Raw genomic sequence first — 26,341 nt, forward strand, 5'->3', positions numbered from 1 at the left:
TGCTTTACAGGAGTCACAAATGGTAGAGTTCCTGTATACCGTTCAGTCAACTTCCTCAAATGTTGAGGAAGTACAATTGCCAAAACTAGGAATTAAGATACTCCTATTAAGTAATCTGTGCACTATATTCTAATTTCATTACCCCACTGGTGTCCTTTTTCTGGACCAGGACTCAATCTAGGATCACTCATTACAGTTAGTCGTCGTGTCTCCTCAGTCTCTTCTAATCTGGGGCAGTTCCTCACCTTTTTTTTTTTTCTTTCATGACATTGCCATTTTTTGAAGATACTGTCCAGTTATTTCATAGGTTGCTCCTTATTTTGGGTTTCTCTAATGCTTCCTCCTGATTTAATTCAGCTTATGCATTTTTTTCCAAGAATACTCCAGATGTGATTTTGTGCCCTTATTACATCATATTGAGAGGGACGCAACTTAACAAGAATATCTCTTATCACTAGCGATGTTAACTTTGATCATTTGGTTAAAGTGATGTCTACTAAATTTCTCTCCAGTAAAGTTGTCTTTGTAACTTACAGGTATCTTCAGAGGAGACACTCTGATACAAGGCTGCTTTGAATCTAAGTGACTGAAGAAACTATTGACAGAAATAGGGAAGTGGAATGTAAATAAAGCAAGAGTAACTGAGAGTACATACACAAGTTTTTGGGGGTATTGGTAGGTGTGAGGGATCGGTATGAAGGGGTTCCGGGTTGGCTTTAAATGCTGAAGTGAGACGTGGCTTGTCACCTCCGGATAAGGTCTTCAAGAAGATATTAGTGGCTCCTCAAGGTGTCCCAAGAATTCTACCTATCCCCTAACAGCACCCCTGGGAAACCATCGGGCTCGGGTTGCACCACTTCCGACTCCTTAGTTCAGGATGTTGGCGCCAAATTGACAGACCTGCGAAGAAGGAAGCCCAGGTGGCCCGACCTGCAGGGCGGTCGGCGCAGTGCGCACGCGCCGGTGGAGGCGCGGGGGCGGAGCCACGGCGCGGGGGGCGGGGCCGCGGCGCGCAGGCGTCCTAGCGGCGGGTCCCTGCGGCTCGGGATGGAGGGTGAGTGAGTAAACAAGACCGGGCCGGGCGGTGGGGCCGGGCCTCCGCACCTCGCCACCCCCGGCGGAGAGAGGGAGAGGCGAAGGAGTGAGGGAATTGGGAGGAAACAGAGGGGCACCCTGCCTGCCTGGTCGGGGATATTGAGGCGCCCACTCCCAGTCCCGAGGGTTAGGGGAAAAGGGGCGACGGGGCGAGAGAGCCCCCAGCGAGTACCGCGTCTGAGGCGGGGAGGGCGGTGTGTCGGGAGGAGGAGCGGCGGGGGCGGGCCCGGGGATGGGGAATCCCGTTGGAGGGCGGGATGGGCCGGGTGGGCGGGAGCCCTGGCGTAGGGAGGCTGCGGGTGGGCGGTGGCACCAACGGGGGCCCTTGGCGAGGTGGACTCCCAGTGACCCGGGACTGTCCCCCGGGAGGCTCGGACACGGGGTCTCGGCTTGCGATGACTTTGGGAAGTGTTGAGGAAGGGGTGGCAGTAAAAAAACAGGGCCAGGACTAGGGTGAGCCGAATACGGTGCTAGGGTGCAAAATATAAGGGGTCGCTCACTCTCGGGGTAGAGCCGGTGAAGACTCCTCCCTAGGTTTTGCGCTCTGGGCACCTCGCTCCCCTCACCAGTCTCAGCCTTAAGTGAGAGGTTACTTCTCTCCAAATTTGGTCTCGCGCCAATATCTGCCCACCCCGAAATTCTCCTGGGGATCAAACGATTGAAGGAAAAGCGCCTTGAAGCAGAGTCAAGGTGTTGTATTTGGGACATGATTGTTAGGAAATGTGGGACAAACTTATTTCGGTAAAAAGTGACTTTTGAGAAATTATTTCGGGGGCGGATAGGGAGAAGGGATGTGGAAGCCTGTAAGTGCCTCTGGTGGAATGTTGAGAGCGGGCTTTCATAGGTGTAATATAAGATTGTAAGTGGTGGAACCTAGGTGTGGAGCCTAGGGCTAGACGGATGAGGATGAGGAAAGAAGCCAAGGTGGATGAGCAACTGCGTGCGTACTAGAACGTCATTGAAAGTGTGGTCTGTTCCTCCATCTTTGCTAACGTGATGTCTTTGAAGAGAAAAAAAACCCATCTGGTGCTTTTAAGTTTAAGAAACCGGCATTGAATGAAGTTTCCAGCCTGAGAATGTGCTATCTGAGGTTTCTGTGAGAGCTCGTCTATTTTAAGCCTTGGAATCCCCAGAGCCGGGATGGTGTGGCATTGATAAAAGACATAACTTATTTACGTAGAAGAATGTGTTAGGAGATAAGTACTTTAAAAAAAAATTTTATAATAGAGGAAAAGACTATAAAAATGTAGCGATACTATTATTGTCAAGGTTTCTGCTGAGTGTGTGTATCACCGTGTGAATTAACTCTCCCAGGGCAGGGATGTTTATGTTTTATTCACCGATGTACCTTAAGCATGTAAAACAGTGCCAGGCACACAAGTGCTCAGTACGTATTTGTGGAATATATAAATAGTAGTCATCTCTGGGGTTGGGAATCGGGACATCTAGATCCTAATTCTGCTACTAACTGGCAGAGTATTTGTAGTCCAATCATGGAACTTGATGCCAAGGCACAGCTTTAAAACTCTCTGAGGTTGAAATGACCTCTTCATTATGGTATTACTTTAATTCCCTTTGAAACAACCCTAAAATAAGGAGCCTAGGATTAAAAATGAAATTTTACTCCCAAGATGACTTATGAGAAGGGGAAAGGTGAGAAATATTGTCACCCTTGTTTCTCTTATCTTACTTGCCTTTGAATTAGTATGCCTTTTAAAAACTATTTAAAATATTAATTTCATCTATTTAATTTTTGACATCTGAAAAATGACTTCCTTAGTCCTGTGGGTACCAGCCCCTGCTCTTGCTTTATGCCTTATATGAAACATGTAACAATTCATTTAATTAAATAGTGTATCTTTTTCCTGTCTTGGACTAAGTTTTAAAGTTTCTACTTTGTAAAAAAAAAGTTTCTACTTTGTTAACTAGCAATTTCCCAAAAAAGATTTGAGATGGCAACACTAAAAACACATTACATTTCTACATAGGGTAGTTAAGTGAAAGAGAAACTAGAAAAGGCTTATAGAGAAAAGTGAAGAGAATGATACTAGTTAGATTAGGAGTGAGGGGGAGGCTTTATAAAGGAAAAACTGCTTTTAGGGAATACCTCCATTCCAGAAAGTCCCCAGCTTTTGTTGTTGTTATACTGTATTTTGGGCTCCTTTATACCTTTTGTCAGTGCTCCAAACCTTAAAGTCAGGAATTACTTAATGAGTAATTGGAGGTTAGTGCCTCCAGTGTGTTATGTTCTCTAACACACTTGCCCTAATACTAAAATTCAAAATGAAAAAAGTAAAAGTCTTATTTTTGTTGAATAATAATGAGCAGTCACTAAATATTAAAATTTATGCCAGTGTAGTACAGAACCAGCCAAGAAAGGTCTCTAGCCTATTAGGAGATTGCTTTAACGCTTCTAAATCAGCATTGTATATCCTAAGAGCCAGTGTTTTCCTTTGGGTCCCATAAAAATTCATCCTGCTTTAATTCTTATCACCATTGTCTCTAGTGCAAATGACCTGATTCTTTTAATAAAGCAACACTAGAAAATAGCAATGCTATAATTTAAATAAGAATTCAGGGTCACAGCTTCCTGTTAGTAAGGTTTTTTCTATGTGTATAGTGCCTAGAAGCTCAAACTAGTAACAAATATAAATAACTTGGAGAAGTGGGAGGGTATAAATTAAAGATGTGCTTAATAGATCCTGGTTGAAGGATCTGTCATTGCATAACTCTCCACAGAGTTAATTTTTTTAGAACTGTTTTAGATTTACAGAAAAATTTTAATAGGAATGTTGAAATTGGTGATCACCAGAATGACTCAATTGTGTGTTACTAGAGCTTTTTGCAGAGGTAGGTTCACCCCTACTGTTTATGTTTCAACTCTACCATGAACTGAAAAGGAAAGAATGAGACGGAAAATTTAAATATCTACAGTGCCATCTGCCTCCAAAGACATACTTAGCCTGCTGGTTAATAAAATTGTTTGTTATAAAAGAGAAAGTATTAAAGACATTAATCTTGCCCCTAAGACAAGCTCTTTCTGCATAGGGGCCCCTTTATGTGGATGAAAGAACTTCATAATTTGGGACTTTTATATACTGATCTCAGTCTCTCTAAGGCTAAGAATATTGTTCCTTAAATGTTTTGTCCCCAAATATTTCCACAATGTTTTCCCATTTCTAACTAGTGACAGACTACATTCTAATTTTAGCCTTTGAAGCAAATCGAGATCCAATTTGCTAGGGAAAGATGTCCAAGTTTTTATGGCTTTCTTTGCCTGTAGAAATTTGACATGTGAATAAGGTACTTATTATTTCCAATTATCAATCTTGTTTAAAAATAAACTTTATTTTTTTAGAACTGTTTTAGATTTACAGAAAAATTATAAAGAATATAGGGAGTTCCTGTTTAACCTCACATCCAGTTTCCCCTATTATTAACATATTACATTAGTATACGTGTTACATTTTTTACCGTTAATGAATCAACTTTGATCATTCTATTATTATTCATTCTGAAGTTACTCGAGTTTTTTTTAAGGTGAAATTGCCTACAGATTTTTAATAGTAGGTCTTTAGAAAATACTGGATTGATATATCATCAAGAAAGACTTTTTCTTTAACTAGCTTTATTGAGGTAAAAATTTACATGCAATAAATTAACCATATTATGTATATAGTTCAGTAAATTTTTATAAAAGTACATAGTCAAATAACCATCACCACAACCAACGTATAGAACATTTTCATCATCCCAAAATAATTCCTTTATGCTCCTTTCCTTTTAATCCTTTTCCCCGACTCCAACCCCTGGCAACCACTGATCTGTTTTGTCGCTGTAGATTTCCCCTTTCTGGAATCATTCTAGTAGAATGTCATATAAATGGAATCATGTATGTAATTTTTGTATCTGATTTCTTTCAGTTAGCACAATGCTTTTGAGATGTGTCGTACATGTATAGGAACTGTTTATTCCTTTTTATTGCTGAGAGTATTCCATTGTATATATATAGTGCACTTTGTATCCGTTCACCAATCCATAGATGTTTGTCTTGTCTCCATTTTTTGGCTATTATGAATAAAGATGTTATGAACATTTGTGTACATGTCTTTGTGGGGACATATATTTTCATTTCTCCTGAATAATTAGAAATTATATGCCAGATTATATGGTAAGTGTATATTTAACTTTATTTTTTTTAAAAAAACTGGCAAACTATTCCAAAGTAGCTGTATTCTTTTGCATTCCTACCAGCAATATACGAGGATTCCAATTGCTCCACATGCTCACCAGCAATTAGTATTATCAATCTTTTTAATTTTAGCCATTCTAGTGTATGTGTTATAGTACATCATTGGAGTTTTAATTAGCATTTCCCTAATGACTAATAATATTGAGCATCTTTTTATGTGCTTGTTTGCCATTCCTGTATCTTTTTTGGTGAAGTACTTGTTCACATTTTTTTGCCATTTTTTTTTTTGTGTTGCTTATCTTATTAAGTTGTAGGAGTTATTTATATAAAGATGTACTTTTAAATTTCTTGACCAAAGCAGCATGTTTTGGAGTTTACGCTCAATGTATAAGTGAACATAATGAAATGCTCTTGAGTACTAGCTAAGAATGTAACTGGAAAATAAATGCTGTTTTGCATGTCTAAGTACCTAAAGAATAGATCTAGTAGAAATATAAAGTATTTTATGTGCCATTCCCTTTGCCCAAATGAATGAACCCATTTTTTAAAATTTGTTCTAGTGAATGAATGCTGAATATTTCATTTGTTTGTTTGTTTGTTTAAACTTTTGAAGTGATACCTGTTGGTTAGTGTTCAGATACTATTAGAACCCCTCTTATGGCCATATTTCACGCGTTTATTTTAATCGTACATATCTGTTCCAAATAGTATGTCCTGTCTGCCTCATACACTCTGTGGGGACTGACCAATTGCCAGATAAACTTTTAGAGACATCAAAGACCCACTAAAAAGCTAAGCTATTTGGCTCATGGTCACATGAGATTCAAATATCACTTTTATTGTAAAGGAAGAAGTGTGACTTATTTTACATTATGATTGGTTAAACTCAGTGACATTTTTATGTGTATGTGTATACTCCTTTGGCCAAATAAAGTACTTGAGTAAAATTAGAATACTGCCATTAATTACTGGACTAATGTGGTACATTTACTGTCATCTCTTTTGACAGACTGTAGGAGATCACATTTCAGTTATAACTCCTTTAATAAAAATATCGATATTTTTCACTCTAAGAAATCTACACACATGCCAGCACACACGCACACATACCCTCGCAGCTGTGGATTATGTTCTTTTCCATTACTTGATCTTCGGTTTTAAACAGTGGGAGCAACCTGCCCTAAGTTTACTATTTCAAAAAGAGAAATGAGTTCCAAAAAGAATAGAAGTGGAATTGCAATTAAAACCCATTTTCTTAGGAGATTATGATGTCTCACTGAATTGTAATTGTAATCTATGCCATTTGGGTCATTTGTATCTCAATAAGGGTGACCTAAAGTTTCTGAGGGGGGCAGTTTTGTCCTACATATGAACCATTTTTTCATTTTCTGAAGCAGACTATTCTTAAGCTTGTTCAGGACAAATTATATGAACAACTACATAGTATTATGTGTGAGTGTGGTATATGTTCTTAAATAGTTTTATCATTCAAAAAAAGAGTCCCTCTTTTGGCCCCATTCCATAGAAGAATGGGAAGTATTTGAAAGATGTAGGAGGAAGAGAGATGGTGCAATTTGTAGGAAAGAAATTCAGGTCAGATTAAATTTTTTTTTTTTATAACCTCGCACCTTAGCATTCTTGGATTCAAATTCTTAGATTATGTTGTTGTTTCATTCCCCTCTTCCAGAGAGATAATATTTAACTCACAGGGAATTTTGTTTTTAAGAGCTTGAATCACTTGATTGAATTTACAGTAAACACAGCAAGTCTGCTTCTTTGCTATTCCTTCCTTCCTTTATTTATTCTCTAAATTTCATATTGCATTACACTGATCCATTTGGTTTATCAAATGAAACAATGTCCATATGCATGACATATTATAATGATGATCTGATTGTGGCATATATATTTGACAGTTAAATTTTGCTGTTTTCTTGTCTGTGCTGTCAATTCTTATGGGAAAAAAGGTAATTTAAAAATATTTCTTTAGAAATATGATATTAAACTCCAAAAGAAAACACTTTTTAGAAATATTAAAGATCAAGGCCTGAAACTTTAGTTTCTGTTTCAAGTTTTGGCTCTTCATAGCTCCTCATGATATTTTCAGAAATTTAAAATATTAAGTGAAATGAGTAGAACTAGTTCTGTAGGAAACCTAAGTAGTTAATATAGAGTAAAAATATAATCTTATAGATTTTTATTGAATTTTTACATGTACTTAATATTTGTTCTTTCTCTAAAATATTTGATGGTCCTGCAGGCTGAGCCTAAAAATTCATTCAGAAAAGCAGAATAGCAGACTTGATAATTTTGAGAATATAGTTGTAGACATGACTGGAAAGATAAAATTAAAAAAAATAAAAGACCCTTCCTAAATGGCATCAATTATCATTGGGAACTGACTTACATGGAGAAACAGTGGCAGCAGAGACTTCATAGTCTTTGTAGTTATGGGGGAGCATCCTACTGAGGGGATCAGGGTCTAAATATGCTTCACTGACTTAAAACCACTCTCTATTCTCTTTTGAAAAGCTGAACATTTGTTTTGCCTTTATGTCTTCCCATTCCTCTGAAGAACGGAAGGCACATTATAAAACTCGACACTTCCCCTTACATTTTATGAGGTAGGTAGAGTGTGTAACTTCTTTAAAACTTAATTTAAACACCAAAGTTATTTGTAGTTTTATATATTTCCATATGTCTTACTGTTGACCTGGAGACGAAATTTTGCTGTTATCATATCTGATCTTTATTGCTAGGTAGATTTAGATAATTTGGCTAGTATAGTTTTGTAGTATGGATCTTTTCCATGAAGCTCTTTGATATTAACTTGATTCTTGCTGAACATTTCTGTTAATCAAGGTAGTGGGTAGGCTTCCAATTTCCAAGTAATCCAAGTTCCTAATTATCTGTGGGAGAACTTCTTGAGTGCTGAATTGAAAACAAGGTACCACAGGAAGGTAGAAACTAAACTTTTTGGTAATCTGACCAGGAATTACTCATGTGAAATCTTTTAATTGAACTCTTTGTTGAACTCATAGATTGGGGTTCTTTAAACATATGTTTTTGTAAATAAATGTAATGGAAATCAAAGCATAACTGGCCATGTTTATTTGAGTTTGAAAAATGCTTTATTTTCAGGCAGTAAAATGCTTTTTTCTTATCTGTTTCTCTTAGATTACAGCAAAATGGATATACCAAATCCCCCAACTTCCAAATGTATTACTTATTGGAAAAGAAAAGTTAAATCTGAATACATGCGACTTCGACAACTTAAACGGCTTCAGGCAAATATGGGTGCAAAGGTAAAAAAAAAAAAATCCTGAGTGAAAGGTTTTATATTTTAATATATTGATCCAGTGTGGAGTTGTTGATTTTTTTTTAACTCTTCCCTTGAAATCCTAACAAGTTTTTTCTTGACTTTGCTAGGCTCTGTATGTAGCAAATTTTGCAAAGGTTCAAGAAAAAACCCAGATTCTCAATGAAGAATGGAAGAAACTTCGCGTTCAACCTGTCCAGTTGATGAAGCCTGTGAGTGGGCATCCTTTTCTCAAAAAGGTACTTCTGGGTGTCGAAACTCAGTCTTCCTCTCTTCCTTGGACTTGTATTTGTGATTAGAAAATAAGTAAAGATAATGGATACAGCTATTATAGTCAACTTTGAATAACTAAGATGGTAAATCTGCAGCCGAAAGAACCTGTTCTCCTCAGTTAATGAACATAATCATGAGTGTTTCATAGAAAAACAAGACATTTACTGTCTGCTTTCCTGAACTCTGGTTCAGGCTTCAAAGCAACCTTTTTCTTTTTTTCTTTTTTCTTTTTGTGCCTTTGGCATGTCAGGTACTTTAATATTATTGGAAAAGGAATGCCCTGGATCATGGACAGGAGTATATTGATCAAAGGGATATCCCTTATTATAAATTTACAAATCATTTTGGTTTCTTCAAGAGATAATGTTTTTAAGATATAAAAAGCAGGTAGTATATTGAGAGTAATTTTATTTCCCATAGCAAAATATGACTATAACTTCTTTTGCTTCCCCCTCTACTGTCCCTATCACCTATGAAGCTATGTCAATGTTAAAGTTTAGGCTTCAGGAAAACTTCCTCGTCCTCCTCATCTCTCAGGACTTTCAGAGGCCCTTTGCTGTTGTGTACAGGCTAACGAGACCAACAGTTTTTAGACTGAAATAAACATCAAGTGTGAGATTTGAAATAAACATCATTGAGTGTGAGAGGCACTGTACTGGACTCGTGGAGGATACAAAGGTGAATAAGAGATAGTTCCTGCTTTCCACAGGTTTACGATGCAGTGGTTCCTTTTAGGAGCTGACTGTTACAAAACCCTCAGCTTATTAATTTGGAAGAATTAGAAGAATTAGAAGGCTACTGGGATCATTTGGAAGGAAACTATAATTCTCTCTTAGGTTGTGTGCTTCCATTTCCCTCTCCATGTTGTTGCTTATATTTCAGTGTACCATAGAGAGCATTTTCCCAGGATTTGCAAGCCAGCATATGTTAATGAGATCTCTGAACACAGTTGCGTTGGTTCCCATCATGTATTCCTGGTCCCCTCTTCAGCAGAACTTTATGGTATGTATTGAAAGCTTTGTGGTGATTGTTTAAACTGTATAATTTTCTTATGTTGATATGCTGGCACTCCTTTTAAGGTAAATATTGTCAGAGTATACTTAACAAAGCTTAGACGTACAGGGCAGAAGGCTTTTGTAATTAATTTGCTCTAAAAAGTATGTTGCAGGTTGTTCTAACTTGTTAGAGTTTGTGCTCTGAAGTGTACTACTTCTGGGTTGACGCTGGTTCTTTTTTGAATGAATGGGACTGGGCAAGACTCCAATTTTCCCTTACTACCTTGACCCAATTTTGTAACATTATGTGCAGTTAAATGCTGTCTAAATCAGACACTTGAGGCTTAAGCAGGTTGACAACTCCTTGCTGATGGTGCAGTCCTTTCTGAATCCCCTAAAGGCAAGATGCTCTGAAAGCAACTTAGATAAAGGAGGCACACCGGGATCCACAATCCTTTCATGTGGGCCTTTATGCTGACTCTTACTAGGGCTATTTGTGGTCCTGATAATCAGTTCTCTCTACTGTTTCTCATCCGCCTGGTGACAGAAAGCAACTCTGCTGACTGGAATAGGATATAGATTTACAGAAGGGAATCCTCTCTTAGAATAAAACTTGAATTTTACTTTGATGCTTGAGGATTTAAGAATTGACTGTAAAAAAAAAATAATAAAGAAAAAAATTGAACATGTTCTGTGCTGAACCAAAAAAATCTATTAATATTGTTTATTGTCAGAAAATATTCGTAGTTCATACTGTGATTGACTTTAGGTCCCCACTGAGTGTGACTGACATGAGTTGTAATCATACTTTTTTATTATTATGGGAGATTAGTCTTAGTGTGTTTAATAGAATATCTAAAAATGTTATGATTGCCCAGTTTTCTAACTATTGTGATTATATAACATATACTTTTGGAAGCCTTCCTTTTCATTTATCTGTCTCTACTTATGAGAAGAATTAGAATTGAAGACCTTTTAGACTGTTTTTAGTTGATATTTGTACCTATTTCACAAAGATGTTTAGTGGAAAAAAATGAGATAATAGAATCACTGTGAAAGATAAATGTGCTGTCAAATATTAGGTATTAGTGAAAATATAATTTTTAGTATCGTGCTAAACATTTGGTAGTTAATATTCTCAAGTACTTAAACTCACTTTTTTTTCCCCAAAAGGTAGCATTGCCTCCTTCCATTTGAGGTTTTGTTGGCAAAACAAAATGGCCAGTCTTTAAAATGCAAGAAACTCTGTGACCAAAGTCATTTTCAGGAGATTCAAGTAGCAAAAATCACCCACAAAATTTTCAGTAAACAGAAGAGAAGAGACACATAGTGGATTTGTGGAATGAATCACATCTGGTTTGATTTCAGGTAGAAGATGAGACAGTTTTGTGCAACATTCCGTACATGGGAGATGAGGTGAAAGAAGAAGATGAGACATTCATTGAGGAGCTGATCAATAACTACGATGGGAAGGTCCACGGTGAAGAAGGTAGTGGTGCCGAGCTCTTTGGGAGAATACTGTTTGAACGGTGCCTCTTCTTTGGTGTATCATCATCTTCCTTTTATCTGCTGCCTCATGATATACAGTACACTGAAGAATATTTCAGTGTCATCACATGGCTGGGAGTAGAAATATTATATTAAAAATATTCCAGTTAAATTTTAAAAGGAATTAGGACATAAAAAGATGATATAGTAATTGGTGGCTGGAGAGAAAGTTTAGTATATAATTTTGATCTTAAAGTTTTCCATAAATCCAGCCAAGGCCATTTGTCCTTCACTTTCCTTTCTCTGAGAATAGCGATGAGCATAACCTCTCTGTCTTCGTTGATCCAAATATCTCCTGGGTCTCTCAGAAGTTGTCTAAGTTATAATGTCCTGACTTTGCTAAAAGCAAGTCATTTGGATTTAGTTGTAGTTCTGGAAAAGGCTGTCAGTGTGTTAAGAGGTGGGAAGATGGGGAGAGATTCCTCCTCAATTTGCAAACCAATAGCCTTACCTGCTCTTTTGACAGTTATGGGTGCTGTTGTGATGCTGTTGAAATGCATTTATCCACAACGCCCCCTAGTGTTCAAAGACTTTCTTGTAAGGTGTAGTATATAATAGTGTGATGTTAGAAAAAGAGCTGTCTTTTGAAAAGTGCTGTTTTTTGATTGAAAGAAGTCACTATTGACCCATCAGCAGCAAAACAAGGTACCTTTTCACTTTATCATTCTTTTTCTGTCCCATTCGTATTGTTTCTGCATTTTTTTGTGAGATTTTGAACCATAAGTACAGATTGACCTGTGACTGAGTAAGTGAAGTACCCCAGTAGGAATAAAGTCTGTAACTCGATTTTCTACTCTAGCCAGCTGAACCGTTGCAGTTGTAAGAGCTGATCAATGGTTGTAATTCCCTGGTTGTCCATATAAAAGTGTACCTATGTTATCTATCTGGGCCTCGGGAATGAATACAAGAAAAACTTCCTAGGAAGACTAATGGAGTATGAAACAACCACTGCTCACCCATCTAATCCTTATGTTTCAGAGATGATCCCTGGATCTGTCCTGATTAGTGATGCTGTTTTCCTGGAGTTGGTAGATGCCCTGAATCAATACTCAGATGAGGAAGAAGAAGGACACAATGACACCTCAGATGGAAAGCAAGATGACAGCAAAGAAGATCTGCCAGTAACAAGGAAGAGAAAACGACATGCTATTGAAAGTAAATAGCACTACTTCTTTATTCCATTTTGAAAGTAACAGGAGGAAGGAAGAAGGAAAAAACAGAAAGGTTTATTGCTTATTAAAGGCTGTTGATGCTTGTCATTGGTCCACTAAAAAGAAAAAATGGTCATTGATAATAGCTTAAGATAGATGTGACCTAGCTGAAGAAGAAAATAGAAGAACTTAGAGAATAATCATTGTTCACTTCTAATTATAAGAGTGGTATGTTTGGAAAACACGAAAAGTTATAAAGAAGACAATAAAATTACCGTATAATCCTTCTACCTTGGAATAACCAGCATTCATATTTCCTTCTAGACCTAAAAAATGTGTATATACCTAAAACTAATACATTGTTATGTGACAATTATATCTCAATTTTTAAAAAGCACATATATAAATCAACCTGTTTATATATGTTATTTGAAATTGGGATCATGCTCTCTGTGTGTGTATACACATATATAATTTTATATTTCTTTTTATTTAATCATGAGCATTTTCCATGTTGTTAATAATTAATTTAATTTTTAATTTTGCTCTGTTATTTAATTATACTGTATGTTCAGGTACATAGTGTCTCTCTCATTATAATTAAATTATTCTTCAGCATCAACATTATGATAGAATTCTTCTATATTCAGGTCTCTGTGAAAACTCTGGTTTTCCCCTCCAGATTCTATCTTGTAATGTGGATTTTGTGTTAATATGTAGATGGCTCCAATTTCCTTATTTACTGGTAGCCTATTAGATAAGTCCAGGTAACCCTGACCTTCTTTATATGTTCCTAAACAGTCAATGGTTAGGTTAACAAAGCAGCTCTAATTGAAATGCTGTGACAAAAGGAAAATGACCAAACAGCTTTGTTTACATACTCTGATTATAGATAGCACTCAGGAACTTTTTGTCTTTTTAAATTCAGGCAACAAAAAGAGTTCCAAGAAACAGTTCCCAAACGACATGATCTTCAGTGCAATTGCCTCAATGTTCCCTGAGAATGGTGTCCCAGATGACATGAAGGAGAGGTAAGGAAAGCTGTCTCCCTCAGGCCATGTAGTATACCCTGGCAAAATTTTTATTCAAGCCTATAATTGATTAATATAAAGCTCTGTTTATGGTAAATGCATTATGATTTGCCCTTGCATCCGATTATTTCTTGCTTACTTGCTTACCTCCAAACGCCCATTCCTATATTAAGGGTCATTGTTTGCTGGCTTTTGAGTAAGTCTGGGCAGAGAACTTTTAAAATTCTCCCATATTTCTGGAGAGTTACTGCAGCACCATACTTATCAAATCTTTCCCTCCCCTTACTCTCAGATATATGCCCAGCCCAGCATAATTACAGTGGTCTACCCACTTAGATGTACGTCATTCCATCATCAACAAGACCCATAAAAATACCCACCCTCCCTTAGCAGAATATACCTGGATGACTCTCAGTGCTCAATCTACATTTTTTCAGTAGAGGCATTTCCCTAGGAGGAACTCTTATCTCTTTTCTTAAATAGGTATCGAGAGCTGACAGAAATGTCAGACCCCAATGCACTTCCCCCTCAGTGCACACCCAACATCGATGGCCCCAATGCCAAGTCTGTGCAGCGGGAGCAGTCTCTGCACTCCTTCCACACACTGTTTTGCCGGCGCTGCTTTAAATACGACTGCTTTCTTCACCGTGAGTAGGGCTACTCTGATATGCTCTCCGGTTTTCCATTCCCAGCCACCATTTCCTTCTTTTTATTTTAGTTTATCAGGTAGAGAGTTCCTGGCTTCTGATCTGTTGATAGTTTTACAAAGGGCCGGTTCAGTTATAGTGCAGTGTGCTTTGCATGGTCAGGACAGAATAACCAGCAACATAATTGTTCCTGAATACCTTCTAGCTTTGAAAGTATTGTGTTGATAATCAGAAATGATTAAATTTTGTGCACATGTTTATAGTTGTAGTCTACACTAGCTCCCTAATTCAGTTTTGTTCCTCCCCATCCCGTCAAGTGGATGAACCATTGGAAACAAGACAGTGTTGTATTTTCCAGCTTTTCATGCCACCCCTAATGTATATAAACGCAAGAACAAAGAAATCAAGATTGAACCAGAACCATGTGGCACAGACTGCTTCCTTTTGCTGGTATGTTCTTAAGCTGTTCTGCCATTGTTAACTTTGTTGAACACTGAGCTGAGCAGGAAATGGTCCTTGGGCTTTCTGCCCCTGAGAACACAAACTAAGTGAGACAGTACATAGCATAGCACTCCGGGGGTCATAAAGTGCAAATAAAACATGACTTCTGTTCTTAAGGAGCTTCCAGATACTGGGGCAGATACTGGGGCAGGAGGACTGTGAAGTTAGTCTTATGGAATGAGGTTTGAAGAGCACTGAAAGCTTTCCTACTCTAAATATCATCTGCTCAGATTTCAGAGCCTGAAACCTTATTGTTTGAATTGGAGCTGTGTGTGTGTATAACTTACAGAAATATATATGTACAGGTTTTCTTTTATTGCTTTTTATAAATGAATACATATTCAAATATAATGCTGGACTATTCCCCTCCTCAACTTTTTATTAAGATAATTTTTATCCATGCAAATAAATTGAAAGATACTTTCCTCGATTTAATAACATTTTTTCATGTTTGCTTTATTCTTATATTTATGTGTATGGATCTTTTGCTAAGCTATTTGAAAAGAAATTGCAGATATTGTGATGCTTCTTTGCTGTTTCAACATGCATCTCCTAAAAATAAATACGTTCTCTTATGTAACCACATTATTACAGCTAAGATGTTTCCAGTGGTACCAAAAATAGCAGTTTTTTTTTCCAAACCAAGATCACACAGTCATGCATTATATCTGGTTATTATGTCTTTTCAGTCTCTTTTAATCTTGAATAATCACAGTATTTTTTTTTTTCTTTCTGAAAAGTTCAGGCTGGTTGTCTTATAGGATGTCCCACATTCTGGATTTGTCTGTTGTTTTCTCCTGGTGTCATTTAATGTATTACTCTATCCTTTATTTCTCATAAGCTAGAATTAGCTCTGGAGGCTTAATTATATTTATGTTAAATGTTTCGAGTAAGAATACATTGTAAGTAATGCTGTGTGTGTCACATTGTACAATAAGCATATAATATCAGATTCAATTAATTTTAAAATTTTTTGGAATTTCCTTTATCCTTAGTAATGGTCAACCTTTATCCTTTACATGTAGATTTAGTTTTCAGAAACAGCTAGAAGTCTTTGGGAACCAAGTCTGCTAAGAAGGTAGATGATCAAGTTGAATGATCATTATTTGGTCTTAAAAAAAAAGCATACCTATGAAGTAATAAAACAATATTCTTCCAAGTTTAATATACTGATTTGTAGAGAAGTTTCAGAATTAAGTAGTAATATGATACGAATTCAAGGATGACACATTTTATTACTGAAACAGCAGCGCAGTAGATTGTAAAGAGCAGTGTGGCTGGAGGCGAGGAGCCCTGATTCTTGTATCCACTCTGGAACAATTAGGTATACACTCTCAAGCAGGTCCCTTCCCCTCTCGGAACCTCATTTCCTCGTCTGCAGGAGAATGTGTTCTCAAATTCCCGACAGCTAATATGTGAATGAATTTTAGATGCAACTCACTGGAAAGCTGAAGATGCATAGATTATATCGTTTTAAAGATTACTTTGTAAGATAGCTCTTTTGTGAGTTTGTAAGTTTTAGAATGTTATTAAGCAGCTTCCTTACGGTCACACTTATATGGTATAGAGCAAAAAAAAAAAAAAAAAAGATAGTATCATTGTACATAATCACAGATATTGAAGAAGATGGTTTGTGATGATGGGCTCAACATGGTGATTCTGGGCCTGTTTCTGTTTTCTACCTGTAATGTGTCCATTGCAGGAAGGAGCAAAGGAGTACGCCATGCTCCACAACCCTCGCTCCAAGTGCTCTGGTCGTCGCCGGCGAAGGCACCACATGGTCAGTGCTTCCTGCTCCAACACTTCAGCCTCTGCCGTGGCTGAGACTAAAGAAGGGGACAGCGACAGGGACACAGGCAATGACTGGGCCTCCAGTTCTTCAGGTACAATGAACAGAAAGTGGTGGAGACAGAATATTTTTGTTCCTAACTATGCTGCCTTTTTAAAGTAGAATGAAATACTTCTGAGTTTGTGGCCAACTGCTCATGACAACTGCATTCCACCTTGTGTTTCTTGTATTTCTCCCTCTCTTAGAGGCTAACTCTCGCTGTCAGACCCCCACAAAACAGAAGGCAAGTCCGGCCCCACCTCAGCTCTGTGTAGTGGAAGCACCTTCAGAGCCTGTGGAATGGACTGGGGCTGAAGAATCTCTTTTTCGAGTCTTTCATGGCACCTACTTCAACAACTTCTGTTCAATAGCGAGGCTTCTGGGAACTAAGACGTGCAAGCAGGTACTGTCTGAAAGCAGCAAGAACAAGGCTGGGCCCTCCTTTCCCGCAGTGCTCTTTCAGCCTTTTTGCTTGTCTCGTAAGCCTCCCCGTCTGGAGAGAAGCTGTCTCAGGCTCAATTCCCCATGAGCCTGTACTTCTAGGTCATGAAGTGGGTTCCCCAAACACAGGGCCCCCTGTAAAGGCCAGGTCTGTCAGTGCCTGGGGACCTGCTCTCCTCCCTGCTGAATTCTTATCTCTGTTTCTAGCCACTATCTAATTTTTGGCTGTTTCTACACTCTTTTAGCTTCTTTTTTTGGTTCCTGCCTTTTATTCTAAATGTGTATTTGTTTCCTAGAAGAGACTCCTGGGTCTTTCTGGGGATCTTCTTCCCTAGCAGACTCCTGTTCCTGCTTCTCAGCTGTAGCTACTGCTCCCTCCATCAGTCTCCTTACTGCTTTATCCTCCAAATGTTCTATCACTAGATATTCTAATCACCACCCCTAATAGCTGGGCCTGGATCTCACCCTTCTCACTCATACTGTCCCTAGAATCACAGTTTGATAGTAGCCATCAATGCTCTGGAGGCAGGGAAAGGCTGCAGTGAGAAGACACTGAAGAACAGGGACAGAGGGTCAGGCGTTAGGGCCAATCTGTCCAGTAAGAGAGGAACACTTGTTCACTGTGGCCTCTTCATGCTTCCTTTACTTAGAACAAGCAGTAGAACCATGAGCCGAAGTGCCCTTTGCTTTCGTTGTGGAGCTCAGGCCTGTTTCCCCGAGGCACAGCTTCTTAACCTAAAGATCTATCGAACTGGGTACAAAACAATTTTTATGTGCATTCTCCTGAGAAGATTTATACTTTTCCTAGAACCTCGAGAAGGCCTATAATTTTTTTTTCGAGAGTCAAAAGGAAAGTTTATTAGAAAAAGGGTGACACTCCACAGACAGAGTGTGGTCTCCTCTCAGAGGCAGAGAATGAGAGAGACCAAGAAGGCCTATAATTAAAAAGGAAAAGAAAGAGCTAAAGACGAATGCTATAAGGGAAGAAGCACAATGAAAGGGAACCCACCTTCCTGAAATAACATCCTAGTCAAGGCTCTCACATGTTTATACCAGCAGAGGGAGCTAGTGCTTTGCCAGGTGGTATCATTAATGTCAGGTCTTGCACTCAGCTGCACAGAGTGCACAAAGTTGCCCTTCCTAAGAAGAGACAGATACTGTTGGTAAGAATCGGCTGGGGAGGGCTTGGTAAGCAGAGCAGTAGATGAAAACTGCTAACCATGAAGGCTATAAATGTGCTCAGTATTTTTCCTTTCCTAAGTCAGGATAAATACTTAAGAATTAACTCAGTCTTTGCCGTTCTGTTTCTACCTGACTGAAGAGATGCTCAGTCAGATAGCTACTTGTGAGCTCTCCATAATCCCCCCCAAGCCCAGCACCTGGCTGGATCACTTATATGACTGCCTAGGTCAAGAAGGCCCTCTTGGATTTCTCTTCCAGGTTTTTCAGTTTGCAGTCAAAGAATCACTTATCCTGAAGCTGCCAACAGATGAGCTCATGAACCCCTCACAGAAGAAGAAAAGAAAGCACAGGCAAGGATCGGACAATGGACTTTCTGTGGCCAGGCTGTTCCCTGTGCTCTGACCTCCCCTTGGACTTCCCATCTGCCTCCCTCTTTAGCCACTGCCCATCTGTTTGGCTTGGCACACTGAAGGCCACCCATCTCAGGGCTCCCTGCAGGTCTATGCCATGGATCAGCCAGCCCTTCTCCTGACCCTGCATGCTGTAGATCACGAGATAACTATCTGATTTTCCATTTACTCTCCTGGCCAGTAGAATGTGAGCTGGCCTCATGGCTCCACCCAGAAGCCATGTTCCTCGTTAGGTGATTAGTTACCCACTTCTGCAAGCTCTGTACCTACTTCTCAATCCTGACAAGATTGGTTTGATTTGGTTTGTTTTTTGGCACTTGTGTTGTTTTTCTAAGCTGCATAATAATGTTGTTTTCTAGCTAGCCTTTGCTTAGGGTTGGAAGTTTCTTTAAAAAAAATTTTGACACTTTGCATTGCTTGGTACCCTAATGACTGTCATCTATTGAAGGAATTGACACTGGTTCTAGAAATAGAAGGAAGTCCCTGTGTCTGCTCCCTTTCAGTTCCTTCATTTAGGTCATATTCCCGAAAAGGCTTCTCATCTCCCCATCTTGAAACTCCCCCATATCTTTATGTCCCACAGGCTGAGGACAAGCGAGAAGGAGAACCAATAACATAATAATAGACATAGAGGGTTGGATTTGGTTTTGTGTCTGTTTTTTTTTTTACATATGTTTGTTTGTTTTAAGGGCGATGTTTATGTTTAAATCTTGAGGCATAGGCCAGCTGAATAGGATTTGGGATGGACTCTAGCATCTGTGTACCAGAGTAGAGGTCTCCTGTGAAGGAATTTGGGGAGGAGACTCCCCAATTATCAAACCGCAATCCCTCAGACCAGGTCACATTGTCCTTTACCTGAATGTCTGCAGTTCCCCAGGGCTATGATCCAGACCTATCCCATCTCTTTTTCAGGTTGTGGGCTGCACACTGCAGGAAAATTCAGCTGAAGAAAGGTAAGTTCCACCAGGATGTTCTTCGGCAGTTCATCTTGAGGTCTCGCCCTGTGGCCATCCCCCACCCTACCTGCAGCTGCATTTGCTGACCCTGCACCGCTTCCGCAGGTTGCAGATTTCTCAGCAGCTGTTGAGAACAGCTCAGCTTCTCACTGCAGCTGCGAAGAACTGTTATGGGCCTCATGGTCTCTGACTTTCATGGTGTGCCATTTGCCAGGTCTTAGACTTCATTTAATGTTTGGAATAGCTGCATTATAGTCCTGGATCATTTCCACACTCTCCCCACAAAGCGAATCACCCAACTATCATCTAGGATTGCCTCTCACTTCAGGTACTAAATGTGTGTCCAAGGTTATAGTTTGAACAAGCCTCCTTTGAATCAGAGCCATCGGACACTTGGGAGGGAGGACAGCTAGGAAGCATGGGTACAACAGTGTCTTGGTTTATTCTTTTCTCTCCTAGATAACTCTTCCACTCAAGTGTACAACTACCAGCCCTGCGACCACCCAGACCGCCCCTGTGACAGCACCTGCCCTTGTATCATGACTCAGAATTTCTGTGAGAAGTTCTGTCAGTGCAACCCAGACTGTAAGAGTTCTCCGTTTTCCCCTGTAGTCTACCAAAACAGTCAGCCTAGATGTACCCCAGATTTCCCTCCGCCGCCTCCCCGTACCTTTTGCTGCTTATGGGCATTCTCATCTTCTCTTTGCTATGTTTTAAGCATTCTACAGAGGAGACAAGAGACTTAAGATATGGAAAAGTCATTTTTTAAAAACCTTTACATGTGTGATTATAATAGCAACAATTATACAAAAATCAGATGCTTTCTCAACTTTACCTTCCAGGCCAGAATTAAGAATCTTTTTCCTTATAGTGCAGTCATAGCCTCCCTTTCCAGGATGTTGCTTTACAATATATACAGGTTTCAATTCTGTATATATCTATTTCAGTTGAACATCTGGAGTTTTAATATCAGGTCGGTCTGGATGTTAGCAGAAAGTACGATAGAAGCTAAAAGTGCTTCTCTTTCATTACTTATCTCACCATTTCTTATCTCTCCTCAAGGCAGTTTGATGGCAGCCCCCAGAGCTTGCAGAATTTGATGCCCAGGCAGTTACGCTGGAAATACCTCCTAACTCATAGCAGATATCAATCTTAACCACAGCAAAGGGGTGCTTGTGCTGCCGAGGGTGGTGGGTGGAAGAGAGTAACATAGAACGGATGTATTCTGTTCTCAAAATGATTCTTGTTTTGATGTCGTGTAATTATCAGTGGAAAACACTGATTTCTTTCTTTGGGGCATTATCCACCTCCCTTCCAAATTCTACCAGCAAGGGGGAGGGAGAACATCTCCATAGTCAAACTTGCATTTTTTAACTCTCAGGCATGAATTTGGGAGGAACTTCATGTTTGTTGAAAACATTTGAGTATATCATTATGCGGAGGGGAACTTCTCTCCTATTTTGCCAAATATCCTTGAATACATAATTTCCCTGCTGTCCTTGAGTCAAACCTGAGCCCCAGCATTAGTCTGCTTCTCTTCCTAACCTTACTTGTCATCCCACCCAGGTCAGAATCGTTTCCCTGGCTGTCGCTGTAAGACCCAGTGCAATACCAAGCAGTGTCCTTGCTATCTGGCTGTGCGAGAGTGCGACCCTGACCTGTGTCTCACCTGTGGGGCCTCAGAGCATTGGGACTGCAAAGTGGTTTCCTGTAAAAACTGTAGCATCCAGCGTGGCCTCAAGAAGGTGAGGGCTTTTCTTAGAATTCCAGGCCAGATGATGGAGTAGAAAAGACTGACTAGTCCTGAGCAGCCTCATTCTACTAGTTCTTGACAGGGTTTGTACATGAAAGTGCTTGGTAAATCCAGAAGACACGTTCACTGAATTAATAGTTTTCTGTCCCAGTGAGGAATTGCAAAAGTGATCCCTTGAAAGGGGCCAGACTGAAAGGAGCAGAGAGGATGGACACGTCATTGATGTCTATTTTTACTTGACATGTAGCAGAGAATTCCCATAGACTCAGGCCCAGGAGGTCCCCAGGTCTAGAGGAAGAGGCGTCATGCTTCCTCTCACTACCTCCCTCTTTTGTTTTTCCTCCCGCCAGAACATAATGGCTTAGACCTTTTTCTGTTTTCAGATCCTCTTCACAGTTGCTAGTTCTTTCTACCCTGCCCCCCACCGTACACGTCCACATTCAGCACACATAGCCCCTTACTCACACACACCCTGAGTCTGAGCTTTGCCTCCCTCTTCTCCAGCACCTGCTGCTGGCCCCCTCAGATGTGGCCGGATGGGGCACCTTCATTAAGGAGTCTGTGCAGAAGAACGAGTTCATTTCTGAATACTGTGGTGAGGTGAGTGCTATCGGTTTGGCCCACAATCTTATCTGGGGAGATACTGATGAGAAACCCTGATTTTCTGTGGTCCAGACTTCTGCTAATTAATCTCTAAATAACTCAGCTGAGTTCTCATGTGGCCTCTTGGGGGATCCCACAGAACTATTTGCAATCCTGAAACAAACCACTCTTCGACTCTTTGGGAGCTCAAGCCACACAAGCAGGGCAGGTGGGGGACTCTTCAGCCTTAATACTGGCCAGCCTGAGTGGGGGTTGGAATGAAATAAGCCAGCCTCTGTCTCTAATGATTCTCATGATAGCCTGTAAGCACCTACGTGTGACACTGCCCCCTCCCAGTCCTTCCTAGGGTCAGGGTATCATGTCCTGAGCAGACAGCCTAACTCCCCCGCTTGTTCCATGTCTGTCTTTGCAGCTCATCTCTCAGGATGAGGCAGATCGACGAGGGAAGGTCTATGACAAATACATGTCCAGCTTCCTCTTCAACCTCAACAACGGTACGGAGTCTTTCTCATCCCACGGTGGTCTCGGCAGGTCTTCTTACGAGATTTCCCTAGCTATGTATGGTCCAGGTTCAGATCAGCTCCGAATCTTCCAACAGATGCAGAGAGCAAGGTGGAGAGGTTGAACTCAGAGACACCGTTGAGCCACAGTTCACTTGCTTTGGGAGAGCCTCTATTTTCTAGATTGTGTTTGTAATCAGAGCATTGAGCACTTACACCTCAGACATCTCCCTACCAAGTAGATGAGAAGAGGAAATCCATAATTCCAGCAAAAAAGGGAAACCCAAGGAGAGTGCTCCCACATGAGTTTGCATTCTTACGCAGCCTGCTTTCTAAGCTCCTGTTAGTATGCTGGGCTTAAACATTCTCATTGGACTGTCATGTTTCCGTCACTGATTTATTTTAAATTCAGCTCAAGAAGCTGTGGGGTTGCCTGGTGAGCTCATAGTCTTCCTTGGTTTACTTTATACAGATTTTGTAGTGGATGCTACCCGGAAAGGAAACAAAATTCGATTTGCAAACCATTCAGTGAACCCCAACTGTTATGCCAAAGGTGAGTTCCCGGGGACCTGGGAGGTGGAGTGGGGGATGGATGCTTTGTTGATTATGATCTTTATCCATTATTAAACTTTTTTTTTTATAGCTGAGTTATTTTTTTGTCCAAAGATAATCACGATTAATGTCTGGTATTACTCTGAGCCTCTCTCTCTCTCAGTTTTATAATCTGCTTTTTTCTCTGAATACATTATAAACATTTTCTCACAAATATGAGTTTTTTAAGGATAATTCTTTCCCCGTGTCACTAGCCAGAAAAACAGATCTAAACACATAGAAGCAACTACCTTCACTGACTACTTTCTAATTCCACTTCATTTATGTTTTCACTGGGAGTTTGGAAACAGTCGGCCCAGAATCACTACTGATTGTTGACTTGGGGTTGACTAGGAGCCTAACCTGGAGTTTATCTTCTTTTTAGTGGTCATGGTGAACGGAGATCATCGGATTGGGATCTTTGCCAAGAGGGCAATTCAAGCTGGCGAAGAGCTCTTCTTTGATTACAGGTGAGGCAGCAGGAATGGTCCTAGGGAGGTAGCCCTAGAGGTGGAAAGGGTGGCTGTTGGAATTGATTTAGAGGCTTAAGGTGGGTGATATAGATGAAGAAGAAGATCTCACAGTGGTCAAGGCGTTTTCTTTGTTCTGATCTCTGGTGCCTTGCTGCAGAACGGGGAGCATTATAAACCACTAGTAGGAAGTGGGAAGGGAAGTGAAATGGGAGGAGACTCCATCTTTTCAATCACAAAAGGCTTGTTAGTAACCTGGTTCTTCCTCCTGCTCCGGGACAGGTACAGCCAAGCTGATGCCCTCAAGTACGTGGGGATCGAGAGAGAGACTGATGTCCTTTAGCCCTCCTTGGCCCCACACCAGCGCTTGTGGTAGCGGCACTGTCTTTGCTTTCATGCACATACCACTGCTGCTCGAGTTTCCTGCACTATGTGTCTCCCACACCAAGAAACCCCACCCACTCCCTCTGTAGTGAGGCCTCAGCTGTGTCCAGTGGGGATAAAACTGTCTCAGTGAGAGGGGAGACAGAGGCAGCTAGGGCTTGGGCTCCCAGGAGAGAGCATTGCAGAAGTCAGAGACTGCATATCAAGTCTCAGAGGAAGAGAGTACAGGCTGGGGTTGGATGACATTATTCTTTAGGTCTTGTCACCCAGGCTGTGGGCCTCAGGAATCAACTTGGGCATTTCCTAACAAGCATTAGCCTGTAATTCTAACTTTCCAAATACAGGGTCCTTATGTTATTGGACACAGCATATCTCTGTGGTCCTACGACCTGGAGAGGACAGGCTAAGTGAAGTTTAGTACCTAGAGCTTACGAGTGTTCTAGGTTACAGGTGAGCCTGGCAGGCAGCACAGACTGAATTCAGAGGGGAGATGGGTCACCTTACTACTTCTTCCCTCCCGGCAGGGTTCAAACTGAAAGAGTGGGTTCTAAGTATAGCTAGCTATTCAATGCTGGGAGAAGGAAAGCCAAGTTCCATTCTTCCATGGACAGAGAGCAAGTACTAGCCTGATGACAGTAGGTAAAACTGCTCAGCTTGGGGCCCAGCAGGCTTTGAGAAACCTCTGTATGTTCGAGATGGAATCATTTTCAGATACCCAGGAACAAATGCCAGTGCCCTGTTAGCTCCTTCCAAAGTTTAACGACTGCAGGCAGGCATTATGCTGCTGCTGAAGGGGGTGGGGGGTTGCCGGGCTGGGTGTGAGTGCTCTGGTTCCCTGCATCTGTAGTTGTTTTCAGGCCTTTTATTCCCCTTTGAGGCCAGGCCACTGTTACTTATCTCTTTCAGGTAGATGGGTGTGGGCCTGGACTAGAGAGGGAGGAGGTTGTTGTGATTTACTTTCCTGTCTGTAGCACCTGCTGTTGGGAAGGATGAGTTGACAGTATGTGTTTGGAGGTGGGTGAGGGGCTCCCAAATTGCACGTATTTAGGATGGCATCATGTGTGTACTGCAGATTGGCAGAGGGTATTCGAAGTGTCAAGATGACTGCCTGTGCCAGTCCATGGTGCCATTCTCTCTGGGATTCATGCAGAGGAAAGCACTTTATTCCTTTTAGAAGGTCTGTAGATTGAGGTGGAGTTTGAGCTGAGGTCTGAGGGGTCCTTGTCCAAATCCCATTCCTGAGAAAGTGGGAAGGAGAGGGGTGGAAGCTTCCTCCAGCTCTGTCCCATCTCCTGGTGGAGGCAGGAAGAGATACCTTGACACAGAAGAATTGAATGAGAATGGGGCCAGCTCTAAGAGCAGCCCTATGTCTATGGCTGATGTGCTGATCTGGCAGGAAATAAGGTACATTGTGTTGGGTAAAAAGGATGTGGGCAGGTACAGACTGGCCTAGGGAGTATTAATAGAGGGAGCAGGCTTCTCCCTTCTCTGTGGGGAATCAGAGCCTCTCTTTCCCAGTTGATGCTGACCACTCCCTTCCTCCAACCCCACTGGCTGTCCCATGAAACTTACTGGAGTCCCCTTTGCCTAGGGAACCCAGTGATTTTTGTGGGACATGCACACACACACACACACACACACACACACACACACACACACTCTCCTCTCTCTCTCTCTCTCTCTCTCTTCTCCTCCTCCTCCCTCCTCCCTCCCTCCCTCCTCCCTCCCTCCTCCTTCCCCTCCCTCCCTGTCTCCTCTCTCTCTCTCTCTCTCACCACACTCATGGGCACATATACTCAGCACAGAGCACACGCCCAGCCAGTGCCTGACGGAGCCTCTTCTCACCTGACTGGGCCAGCCCCTGTCATGATTCTGAAATCTACATATGCTGTGGTTTGTATTCGTTGTATATTGGGGATACCCTCTGGCTGGACTGTGTACTCTTAATTACTTATAAATTATAGAGGAAAACCAGAGATGGATGAAGGAGAAATTAGGTCTGTCTGAAGTGCCAGGGGCTGACCATGAGGAACAGGTGGAAAAGAATTGTATCCAGTCTTTGAGAGGCTAGACTGGCCCACCCTCCCCTCAATGCAGACTCTCTGGTCCATGCCCTCCTTCCCCAGTTTCAGACCACTAATACTCCTGTTGCAGCATTCTCATCCTTTTTCCATGCTGTCCCTCACCTTTAATGACGGGTCTCAGTCCCTCCCACCAGACATATAATGATGAATGGAGTGAGGTGGTGGGGACTGGGGGCAAGGGAGGCTGGTATATGTTCGGCTTTATTGCCAGTGAATTTCACGCACTTTAAAGTCCTGTGGCTTGTGACCTCTTATCTGAATAAAGTGGCAGAATCCATTTGGCAAGTTGTGTATCGTGTGCTTTGGATCTGGAAGGATCCAGGGATGGTGGTTCAGGGTCAGCTTGGGCTGAAGCTTTAGCATTCTGATCCCAATTTGTCCACTGAG

The 26,341-nt window shown here is 40.9% G+C and overlaps 1 protein-coding gene across 2 annotated transcripts; it reads left to right on the plus strand.

Moving 5' to 3' along the window:
• The first annotated feature begins 998 nt into the window (after nucleotides 1-998).
• Nucleotides 999-25,550, plus strand: EZH1 (enhancer of zeste 1 polycomb repressive complex 2 subunit). 2 transcript variants are annotated; one of them, XM_039873412.1, is made up of 21 exons: nucleotides 999-1,054; nucleotides 7,820-7,911; nucleotides 8,465-8,592; nucleotides 8,717-8,845; nucleotides 9,762-9,881; nucleotides 11,243-11,363; nucleotides 12,401-12,577; nucleotides 13,502-13,604; nucleotides 14,088-14,251; nucleotides 14,610-14,701; nucleotides 16,455-16,635; nucleotides 16,787-16,983; nucleotides 18,462-18,553; nucleotides 19,526-19,566; nucleotides 20,029-20,154; nucleotides 21,136-21,314; nucleotides 21,827-21,922; nucleotides 22,338-22,419; nucleotides 22,898-22,978; nucleotides 23,402-23,486; nucleotides 23,769-25,550. In XM_039873412.1, the coding sequence occupies exons 3-21, from the start codon at nucleotides 8,476-8,478 to the stop codon at nucleotides 23,827-23,829; spliced, it is 2,244 nt and encodes a 747-aa protein (XP_039729346.1). In that variant the 5' UTR covers nucleotides 999-1,054; nucleotides 7,820-7,911; nucleotides 8,465-8,475; the 3' UTR covers nucleotides 23,830-25,550. The 2 variants fall into 2 exon arrangements, with proteins under 2 accessions (XP_039729346.1, XP_039729347.1); XM_039873413.1 differs by having other exon boundaries at nucleotides 8,717-8,818.
• The last annotated feature ends 791 nt before the right edge of the window (nucleotides 25,551-26,341 follow it).

This window comes from Pteropus medius, unplaced genomic scaffold (assembly GCF_902729225.1).
Source record: "Pteropus medius unplaced genomic scaffold, Ma_sr-lr_union100, whole genome shotgun sequence".
In the NCBI taxonomy this organism is placed as follows: Eukaryota; Metazoa; Chordata; class Mammalia; order Chiroptera; family Pteropodidae; genus Pteropus; species Pteropus medius.

Coding starts and splice junctions, on each gene's coding strand:
- EZH1 (XM_039873412.1), top strand. CDS start 8,476: ATGGATATACCAAATCCCCCAACTTCCAAATGTATTACTTATTGGAAA. Junction 14,252..14,609: donor ATACGACTGCTTTCTTCACC/GTGAGTAGGGCT, acceptor TGTATTTTCCAG/CTTTTCATGCCACCCCTAAT. Junction 16,636..16,786: donor CTGGGCCTCCAGTTCTTCAG/GTACAATGAACA, acceptor TCCCTCTCTTAG/AGGCTAACTCTCGCTGTCAG.